Source organism: Echinops telfairi, unplaced genomic scaffold (genome assembly GCF_000313985.2).
Source record: "Echinops telfairi isolate 266 unplaced genomic scaffold, ASM31398v2 ScPeMD7_60;HRSCAF=208, whole genome shotgun sequence".
In the NCBI taxonomy this organism is placed as follows: domain Eukaryota; kingdom Metazoa; phylum Chordata; class Mammalia; order Afrosoricida; family Tenrecidae; genus Echinops; species Echinops telfairi.
Window position 1 is genome coordinate 33,423,692 of NW_022103958.1, and position 10,829 is coordinate 33,434,520.

The following is a 10,829-nucleotide window of genomic DNA, read 5'->3' on the forward strand; positions in this document are numbered from 1 at the left end:
TGGGAGGGTGGGAGAGCTGTGGAGAAATGGGCAGAGGAAGGGCTGCACTGCCAGCCCTGGGGATGGGAGGGACTAAGACCTGGAGAGCGAGCTGAGAGTGAAATCTTAGCCGGAGGGAAGGGCCTGGAATACCTGGGGGGTGGGGGTGGGAGTGGGGGTGACCCTTGAGATCCGGACCTCCGGAGCTGTGCTGAGAATGTCCGACTCGGAGCTGTTGGCCCCAGAAGTGGTGGTGGGGTACATGAGCAGCCCTGGTGCTCTGCTGGAGGGTCAGAAGAAGCCCCTTTAAGATGGATGGAGAGATGAGGTGAGGACAGGCTGGGTGCCAGCACAGCACAGGCAGGCTCCCAGCACGGGGGTGCCCAGGGCAGGAGCGTGCACACACACCCCTATTGCCACCAAATCAATTGTGACTCATAGCGACCTTATCAGGCAGAGTAGAATGAACTGCCCCTGTGAGTTTCCAAGACGGTAACTCTTTCCAAGAGTAAAAGACCTGCCTCTACTTTATCCCATGGAACAGCTGGTGGTTTTGAACTGCTGACCTTGTGGATTGCAATGCACCACGTAACCCTCTATGCCACCAAGGCTCACTCCATCTTGCCACAGCACAAGGAGCGTGAAGCGGCACCTTTCCTCTTGCTCTGCGTTAATCAGGCATTTGATTGGGCGTCTACTGTGTGCCCGGCCAGCCCTCACCCCCAGCAGTACGAGTAGCAGTCGATGTGCACTGAGCCTTGTGGCCCACGCTTGAGGGGAGCGGAGCGAAGCGAAGCGAGTGTGTTTCGCGGGAGGCACGCACACTCCAGCCCTGGCCCCGACTTCAGAGGCAGCCCCCTGGGGTTGGAGCACCCATAAAGCCAGCCACACTCGCTCACACTCCCCTGTCCTCCTCCTCCTGCTGCAGGAGATCCCCATGAATTTTGTGGATCCCAAAGAATACGACATCCCTGGGCTGGTGCGGAAGAACCGATACAGAACCATCCTTCCCAGTGAGTACTCGCTGCCCCCGGCAGCAGGGTAGTGAACCCACCCTCTCCTGGGTGCCCCCTCAAAACACCTCACCCCCACAGCTGAGCATCCAGGGGTGAAGGGACCCTCTTCACTGGAGGAGCAGGGATGGAGGTGCCCAGGTGCCCAGAGGCTAGCTCATGCCTTGGCACGGTCCTCTTGAGCAGTGGTCCTCACCCTTCCTAACGCCGAGACCCTTGAATACAGCGCCTCTTGGTGGTGACCCCCCAACCATAAGATTATTTTCGTTGCTACTTCATCACTGTCATTTTGCTACTGTTATGAATCGGGCGACCCCTGTGAAAGGGGCGTTCAACGCCCAAAGGGGTCCCAACCCACAGGTTGAGAACCGCTGCTCTAGAGCCTTGCCTCAGCCAGGGGTCACGCGGGACTCGGTGGAAACTCAGAAAGAGAAAGAAGAGGGAGGACAGCACCTAGACAGTGTGTGGTAGCCGCATGTGCCCACCTCTACATCTCTTCAGAGCAGGGGGTTTCTCAGAGGAGACCTCCAAGCTCAGAGATGCCAATGAAGTGCTTGTCCCCAGTCATGCCATTTTCAGCCCCCTTTTACAGAGAGAGAAGTTGAGTCTTCAAGCTGACACAGCACATCAGTCGTAGTTCGCAGCTCCTGGCTACGGAGCTGAGTGGAGCTCGGGGTGCTCAGCTTGGGGGTGCTCTAACACGCAGAGCTTCCTGAGTCCCCTGTGGGCCGAGATGTGCAAGCAAGGCCCAGGAGCAGCCCCTAGAAGGTCGACGAGGGACGTCCCTCCTGGGTTGGGTTAGATCAGGTGGCCCCGCTCGGCCCAGAGGTGTTGCTCAGTTCTTTTTAATCGGTCTTTCCGTAGCCCCTGCTTCGCCCAGGTCAGGCCCCAGGTCTAGCTTGGGGGGCTGGGGGGGACTTATTGAAAGTGATTCCCCACAGATCTACTCCACCTAGTTTATGGAGTAGTGAGGCTTTTTGGAAAAGCAGCTTTGCCATCAGCATCTCCGACAACATGTAAGATGTCATGACTTATTTTTAACTTTTAAAATTTCCACTTGTGGTTGCTATGGTTACACTGTCTCTGGTGGTTCCGGTTAAACAAAGTGCCATTTAAGGCTGGGATGGATTATTCGGGGCTGCTCCCCTCTTTCCTCATCTATCCCACCACTCCGCCCAAGCTCAGATGCCCCAGAACCTAGGCTGTTGTATTGGGAGCCTCTATGAGTGGGCATGGGGGAAAAGTGAGTCTGTGCCTGGGGTCCCAATGGCACCATCCAAGCCTCACAGAATCTTCTCGATGCCCAACAAGGACTGTCCCCCCTGCCTGCACAGACCAGGCTGGAGTACAGAAGGCAAATGCGTTTGGGCCCACACCAACTCAGATCTAGGGTACCTTGAGATTTGCTCTCTCCTTCATCTGGCACACGTAGCCTGGGCCCCTGAGGAGCCCAGATCGTGCCCAGAAGCTGAGAATTCAGCCATGACGGAGACACAAGACTCGACCTGCAGAGCTCACAGCCCCCTGGGAGAGACCAGGAATCTAACATGTAGCGCTGCTTGGGGAGAAATGTCAATCAGTTCCCTACTGTGCACCAGGGACCAAAAGCTAGGCCTGGTAGGCATATAATAGGTGTTTAAGACTTGTTTGCATGCATGGATGGATGGATGATGGGTGGTGGATGGATGGATGGATGGATGGATGGATGGATGGATGGATGGATAGTGGGTAGATGATGGATGCAGTCTGTGGTGTGCGAGCACCAGGCTGAGGGGCTGCAGGGGACCCCAGACTTGGCCAGGGTGAGGAGGCTTTCTTCCCATTCGGATCATTATAACCATCTCCTAGTCTCCCGACATACACGCTCTCCCCTCCTACCCATCTTCCACCATTGCTCCCAGAATGATGCCAAACAGAAGCCAAACCATGGTGTTCTCCTCTTTAATTGCCACTGTCAGGACTTGCAATCTAAGGTTTCAGTCCAACCTCCTGAGCCTGATCTAAAACCCTCCATCTTCTGATTCCTCTCCATCCCTGTCACTCAACAACTCTGACCTTCCTCCCCCTCCGCACTTGAATCAGATCCAACAATATTCCCTACTCCGCCTGGTCTGGCCCTTCTGCCCCAGGCCAAGTGTCACCTCTTCCTGAAATCCTCCTCACCCTGCACCTGTCCACCTGCCCATCCATCTTCCCCACTGCTCTGAGCATCCCTTGGAGACACAGGTCCTCGTCCACCTGTCTTCCCTGCTGTGCTGTGGATCCCTTGTAGACACAGACCGTGTCTTGTTTCCCTCAGAGTCTCTGCTGACCAGCACCACCCCAGACACGAGTCAGTGCTCAATGAGAGGCTGTCGAATGAGCTGGCACCACACCCACCACAGGGTAGCTCTTTGAGGCCGGAAATGCTGGTGTCTGAGCAGAGGGAGGCAGTGTCTGCTTCTGGCCTCCAACCACCTTTTCTGGGAAGATGTAAGGGAGGTGGCCTATGTGCAGCTCTCCCACCTCTGACTCCCAGAAGCCCCCATTCTGCCGGCCCTTGCTTCTCTCCACTTCTGACATCTCAACCCTAGCCACCCTTCCTCCCTATACCTCTCCTCAAAATCCATCCCACTCCCAGCTGCCCCTCCCCTCAAATCACCTGCCAGAACCCCGGGCAGCAGGGCTGGGGACCAAGACGAGCTAGAGATGAGGACTCATGTGGCGTGTCCCCCATCCCATTTGTCCCGTTTCCCCTCCTGGCTCCGGGCTCCTTATTTTTCCTGCTACATTCTAGTAGTGACAGCAACTACCCGTTGGGTGTTGACCCTGTGCCCGCCATTGCGCCACAGGCGCCCTTGTTCACGTTCACTCACTGAGCCTTCACAACAGCCCAAGTTCATGGGCAGGCCCAGAGAGAGTAAGGATATTGCTGGTACATTGCAAAGCCAGGATTTGAACCCAGGCTGGCTGTCGGGCGCAGTGTTGTGGACTCTGAACCACTCATTCCCCATGTTGCAGCCCCCCCCACCCCAGCTGCCTCATGTGCACTTCTTCAGGAAGGGCCTACTCTGGCCCTCCTGACTGCACTAGGGAAACTGAGGCCCAGAGAAAGGAGAGCCCTGTCCACGGCCACACAGTAAGCTGGTGAGAAGGTCAGGCCCAATCCCAGGGCTCCGGGCCCCGAGCGAGCTTCCCTGGCCACCCCCTCTGCCCTCCCAGGGTCTGTCTGAGCCTCGCACGCCGACAGGATAACCAGCACAGGAGACGCTCAGACCAGGCAAACTCACTGTCACCGAGTCGATTCCAACTCGTAGCGGCTCTATAGACGCGCCCCCGGGGGTTTCCAAGTCCTTATGTCCCATTAAGGCAGTGGTTCTCCACCTTCCTCATGCTGAGACTCTTTCATACAGTTCCTCACGTTGTGGTGACCCCCCCCCAACCATAAAAGTATTTTCCTTGCTACTTCATAACTATAATTTTGCTGCTGTTATGAATCAGGCGACCCCTGTGAAAGGGTCATTCGACCCCCAAAGGAGTCGCAGCCCACAGGTTGAGAACCGGTACAGAAAGGTACACAGGGTACAGAAAGCTGCGCCCTCCTGAGAAACACCTGGGACTTCCAAACTGCCGACCTTGTGGTGGGCATCCAAATGTGTCCCCACAACACCACCAGGAGCTGCCAGCTAGAACAAAACCATCTTTTTTCTTCTCCAGAAAGTGTGTTACTATGGGGTTTGCTGCGTGTAAGTTAGTGTTAGACACCATCAAGTTGGTTTTGACTATTGTAACCCCAAGTGACGGAGTCGGACAGCCAAGCAAGTCTTCCTGGGTGTCATCTTTAGAGACACGATCGCCAGGGGCAATCAAGGGGGCTCAAGATACCAGCCCTTTGCTCTCACTGCCATCGAGTCGGTGCTGACTCCCGGCGACCCTGCAGCACAGACTAGAACTGCTCCCGTGGGTTTCCTAGACTCTCTGCTGGAGTAGAAAGCCAAGTCTTTCTCCTGCGGAGTGGCTGGCAGTTTTGAACTGCTGGCTTTGCAGTTAACAGCCCCACTCGTAAGTCCTGCTCACTTGTACAGCACTTTCCAGTTTGCCCAACACGTTTCCATCTGCCTTTCCTTGCCCTTCCAAAGAACGAGGCATCTTTACCCCCTTTTTTCAGATAGGAAGACAGATGCTTCAAAAGGGCATGCACTTTCCAAGCTGATGCAGCAAGTCAGTGCAGTGCATACTCAGACTCCCACTGCACACTCGGGCTCTCACTGCCCGGGTCGTGTCCCTCTCCGGAAACGAGGAGCACTGAGGACAGGGCAGCTTACGAGACGCAGATATTGCTCTTACCGAGGTAGCGACCCAGGGCCCCCTTCTCCACGCTCCTTCCTCAGACTGGACCCCCACCTGCCTGAGTAGGCCACGGGGTGAGTCAGGAGAAGCCACCAGGGTGCCAGGAGAAATGTGGGTGCCCCAGAGTGGACTGGAGGAGGTGGTCCCCACGCTGGAGGACCCAGCTCCCAGCCTTCCCTGTCTCCCCTCACCCAGACCCTCACAGCAGGGTGTGCCTGAACTCGCCAGACCCTGACGACCCCCTGATTTCCTACATCAATGCCAACTACATCCGGGTATGTAGCCTCACCCTGATGGCCTGTCCCTGAAAGGGGCCAGTGGGGCCTGCCCTTCAGGCCTGTCCCTAAGCTACTAGCAACCCCTGGGAAGAGCCCGAGGGTTGGAGGGGGACTGGTTGCTAGGAGCGCTGCTTCTGCTGCTGACCCCTGGCCTTGGCTGGCCACAGGGCTATGGTGGGGAGGAGAAGGTGTACATCGCCACTCAGGGACCCATCGTGGGCACCGTGGGCGACTTCTGGCGTATGGTGTGGCAGGAGCACACCCCCATCATCGTCATGATCACCAACATCGAGGAGATGAACGAGGTAGGCTCAGAGCGACTCAGTGCCCCCAGTTTCCAGAGGAAGCGAGTGGGCTTCGGGAAAGGGTAGTGCCCATCCTATAGCTTATGCTGCTGGAGCCAGAACCCAATGCGCTAACCTCTAAGCCTACCGCCCTTTGACACATCTTGCCCCACTGGCCGTGGCGGGGTGTGGGGCGCGGGTTGTGGGAGGGGACCTATAGTCTCACGGTGTGGGCGTCTGCAGAAGTGCACCGAGTACTGGCCAGAGGAGCAGGTGGCGTATGACGACTTGGAGGTGACCGTGCGGGAGGTCAGACACACGGAGGATTACCGGCTTCGGCTCATCTCCCTCAGGGTGAGGCCTGGGCTGCACTCGGTGGGGGGGCGGGGCAGGGCAGGGCAAGCACAGCCCCGTGGTCCAAGGCAGCTAAAGCGAGGCCCCTGGGGTTTCTGTTAACCGGGTTGTTAAGGAGAGGGACTTGGGGGGTGGGGGGGGCTTGTGGCCACGCACACTCACCTCAGGTTACAATGGAACTGATTCCCGCTCTCGCGACCCCGTTCGTTCAAAGCAGAACTGTGCTCACAGGGCCTTGAGTGGCTGACTTTTCAGAGGGGGGTCATCAGGCCTTTCTTCCAAGGTGCCTCTGAGTGGACTGGTCCTGGGGAGGAGAAGCAGAGCAGGGTAGGCGGGTACTCGCCCCCTGCAGAGACTGCCCCTGGGGATTCCCACACATCATCCCGTGCAGGTATTCCAGGCTGTGACCTTGACAGGAATGGGTTGTCAGGCCTCTCTCCCACCGAACCGACCACCTTCCATGTAGCGACCACGCAATGAACCTGTGTGCCACCAGGCCCCTCCTCCAGCCTGTAAAAGAGCTCACCGCTGTCCCACCAATGCCAACTCGGCAACCCATAGGACAGGGTGGAACTGTCCCCTGCGGGTTCCTGAGACTGTAACTCTTTATGGGAGTAGAAAGTCCCATCCCCACCCCACCCCCGAGCGGCTGATGGTTTCGAACTGCTGACCTTGCAACTAGCAGCCCAACTTGTAAATGCCGACAGCATCACAAGCCTTAGTCGAAGTCAGCCCCATTGGGCTGCCTCTCTGCTCTGTGAATTAATAATGCCTTCCAGCTCTGCTTCCAAGTGCCCCTCAGGTCAGGACCCTCTGCTTCATGGGACGTCAACAGCCTCCGGTGTGTCCTTAGGACGGGAAGGTCCAATGGGACTTTGAAATGCCACCAAGTAAGGTCCCTTCACCTGAGATGCTAGGCTTCTGGTGGGAGTAATGCCCGCCCTGTCCACCAGAGGGCAGGCACTCCTTCCTGTGTTTGGGTTGCCTGGGAGCCGGTGGTTAAGAGGGAGAGGAACACACTGAACAGCCCAGAAGGGCGGGGGCTGGTCTCCTCCCACCCAGAAGCTGTGCCTCCTCCGGGATCCACACAAAGACACTGTTCATTTGGAAGCTGAGGGACCAGTGGGTTCTGTGTTGGGGAAATGATAAGGTGGCCTGTGGGCAGTGAGCAGAGTCTGGGTTAGGGGGCCCAGGGGCAACGGAAGCTTGCAGACAGGAATGAGTTGGGGAGACCGGCATCGTCACCCCTCTCGGGGTCCTGGGGTTGTTGAGGCAGAGCTGGCGTGAAGACCGAGGTCACTGACCAGCCCCTGTGACCAGGCCGGCCCAGGGTCCCTGACTAGTGTGGTGTAGGTGGGAGGGGCTGCCCTGGTTGTCCCACCCACCTTCATCTCTGGAGTGGGGGGTGGGGCACTGAGAGAGTCCCCATCTGTCTGCACAGAGCGGTGCTGAAGAGCGAGGCCTGAAGCATTACTGGTTCACATCCTGGCCGGACCAGAAGACCCCAGACCGCGCCCCCCCACTCCTGCACCTGGTGCAGGAGGTGGAGGAGGCAGCCCAGCAGGAGGGACCCCACTGTGCCCCTATCATCGTCCACTGCAGGTGGGTCCTCCTCCCAGTTACCCGCTGCGCAGGGCTGTCTGTCCCGGGCCCCTGACCCCGGCCCCTCTGCCCTCAGTGCCGGCATTGGTAGGACTGGATGCTTCATCGCCACCAGTATCTGCTGCCAGCAGCTGCGGCAAGAGGGCGTGGTGGACATCCTGAAGACCACGTGCCAGCTCCGCCAGGACAGGTCGGCTCCAGGCCAAGGTGGAGGGAGGGGGAGCAGGGAGAGGCTGCATGGGATGAGGGTCTGGTGGACGTGGGACAGGGAGGACAGATGGACACAAGGTCAGGATGCAGTCAACTGAAGAGGACAGAAACAGCGGTGGACAGGAGGAGGGGCGGACGAGGTGGAACACACACCCCTGTGCCATCCTGCCCAGGCTGGTGAGGGTGGCCACAGAGGGGGCTCCGAGCCTGGCCAGCAGGTCTCACAGCCGGGCAGTGCCGTGGTGGGCGGGACAGCACGTGGTGACTGCTGTGCATCTGCCGGGCAGGGGCGGCATGATCCAGACGTGTGAGCAGTACCAGTTCGTGCACCATGTCATGAGCCTCTATGAAAAGCAGCTGTCCCGCCAGGCCCAGGAGTGACCGCTCCCCCTCCCCTCAGTGTCTTCTGGGCCTTCCCCTCGGCCCTCCTCACCCAACACCCCAGCTCAGGCCACCAACCCCCACCCCAGGCCTGCTCCCTGTCCCCTCCCTCCCGCTTCCTCCCTCCTCTGTCCACCTTGGCCTGGCCCCCACCCCCCCATTGTCGCTCTTCCTATTGTAAATATTGGGGGGAGGGGGGAGGAACGTGCCAGGCCAGGCCTGGGGCCCTGGGGCCTGACCCGCACCATGAAGACGGGGGGGCCTCAGTTTTTAACCGTAGCTTCACCGCAACTTGACTCCCACTTGCCCGTGTCCATGCCCGAGCCAAGCGTCCTGCCGCTGTGTTGTCTGACCATCCATCTCTCCTGTGTGTACCGGACACTGTGTCTCCTGGGCCGGCCGGGACAGGGTGATGCACTACAGCCTGCGCCGCCCAGGCAGAGGGGCCCACCCCCTCCACGTCTCCCCAGCTCTCTGGACCAGGTGGGGCCAGAGAATGGGCCCTGAGTACCTGGAGCCCACACTTAGGGAGCCCTGGAGGGTCTGGCTGAGAAGCCCCAACTGAGGGAGAGAGGCCTCTGGGTTGGGGGGCATCCCCTCCAGGCAGGCCTGGGTGTCAGGTGCCTCAGCCTCTGGAGCATTGGAGGAGGAAGGAGCAGGTGGGGGCTCTGGGCCCTAGTGGGGGCACGGGAAGGGAACCCCAAGGGGGTGGGGTGGGGACTTGGTCCAGATCTGTGTGAAACCTTGTTCTGTGTCGCCGTGGGAACACGCTCCCCAAAGTCCTGCTATGTGTGGCTCTGCGTGTGTCCCGTGTCCACGCATGTGTTGACAGCCCCTCCACGGGGCCTGCATGACTCTGGCAACATGTTCTCCTGGAGCCACGTGTTTTTATTGCTGACTTTAAATATTTATCCCCCGGCAGACAGAGACGTGGGGTGTCTTTTTATAATTCGCTCGTGGTCATTGAATAGAGCAATAAACGGAGCATTTTGAGCAAAATCTGCCTCCAGGGTCTGTGTGACTTACCCCTGCCCTGCCCTCCCCCCCTTCCCAGCATTCCCTTGGAGCCTGGCCAGCAGTCCCACTCTTCCCCAGGGCCGCCCCCCCCACACACACATATGCTCCCACCCCCCCAACATACACACGCTCCCGCCCCCCATGGAGAGAATCCAGGTCTGAAAAGCCAGAAGGAGTCCATTGGGCAGAGTGTTCCAGCCCTCTGCCTCAAGCCCAGCCAGTACTCAGGGCCATAGGAGCCTCCAACAAGTGTGGAGGTTGCCAGAGGCTGGCAGGCCAGTGGTGCCAATGAGTGTTCCAGGGCCAGAGCAGGGGGACGTCTGAGCATGCCCAGCCCTGCCCCCTGGGCCAGTCCATCACCCCAGTTAGCCCCTCAGGTCCCCGCAGCAGCTGCAGCCCGGCACTTCCCCTTGTATGGACTGGTGGCAAGTGGCCTCTCCCAGGGGCCCCGAGTCATCTCTGAGTCATCCCGCACACTCCTGCTCTATTTTACCACCACCACCCCTGCCGGAATGCAGCAAAAGCAGCAGTGAGGTCACATCCCGCAGGGGGTTCACCCCAGGGCAGGGCTGGTGACCGGCCAGCAGGTCCTTACAAGGCACAAGGACCTGGGCTCGAAGGGCATGCTGCAGAGGAAAGGGGGCTTGGGGACACCTTCAGACAGAGGCCTCACCCCATGCTACCTGAGCCCCACAGCTCAGAAGTCCCACCCAGTAATAATGAGGACCAAGAGTACCACTGGCAAGTACCCCTGGTCAGTCATCCCCACCCCCAGCTCTCCACCGAAGCCCAGGGCCATCAGCTGACCTAGCTGAGGAGCCTGTGTAAGGAATAGCCCCCAGGGGACAGACATTTAAGGAACCAGTGGCTCTTGGTGGCCCCACTGTTGAGACTGACGAAGGAGGGACTGGCCACACTTGCGGCCCAGACACTCACTGAGCCACGCAAGTGTTGGGAGGCTGATCAGTGCAGAAGGTAAGGCTTGCTCTTCCCTCCAGAAGGGAGCAGAGTCTGCTCACGCTGAGCCCGGGGGTGGAAGACGGAAGGAGAGGGCAGGAGCCAGAATGGGTCAGTGGTCTTAGAACCGGGAGGGGTAGAAGCGGGCCGAAAAACCAAACTCACTGCCTTGAGCAATTCTGACGCTCGATGACCCCACAAGCCAGACAAGAACTGCCCCTGAGGTTCCCAAGTCTGTAGCTCTTTACCACTGTAGAAAACCTTGTTGGTGGCCCAAGGAGCGGGTGGTGGTTTCAAACTGCTGACTGTGCTGTTGGCAGCATATGCCGCCAGGGCTCAGCGGCTGCTAATTCTGAGCCCTTTGGGTTGGGCCACAGAGGGTGGAAGGCAGGAGCAAGAACAAGTAAGAGGTCTAGAACTCAAAG

General features: G+C 58.8%; 1 protein-coding gene across 1 annotated transcript in view; it reads left to right on the forward strand.

Annotated features, from left to right (window-relative positions):
- The window catches only part of PTPN5 (protein tyrosine phosphatase non-receptor type 5), a 70,260-nt gene extending 60,831 nt beyond the window's left edge, over nt 1–9,429 (forward strand). The window contains exons 8-14 of the mRNA XM_045291140.1: nt 908–992; nt 5,517–5,596; nt 5,767–5,904; nt 6,127–6,237; nt 7,679–7,839; nt 7,916–8,029; nt 8,337–9,429. Of these exons, the coding sequence (XP_045147075.1) occupies nt 908–992; nt 5,517–5,596; nt 5,767–5,904; nt 6,127–6,237; nt 7,679–7,839; nt 7,916–8,029; nt 8,337–8,430 (783 nt within the window). The 3' untranslated portion in view covers nt 8,431–9,429. The remainder of the gene's footprint in view (nt 1–907; nt 993–5,516; nt 5,597–5,766; nt 5,905–6,126; nt 6,238–7,678; nt 7,840–7,915; nt 8,030–8,336) is intronic.
- The last annotated feature ends 1,400 nt before the right edge of the window (nt 9,430–10,829 follow it).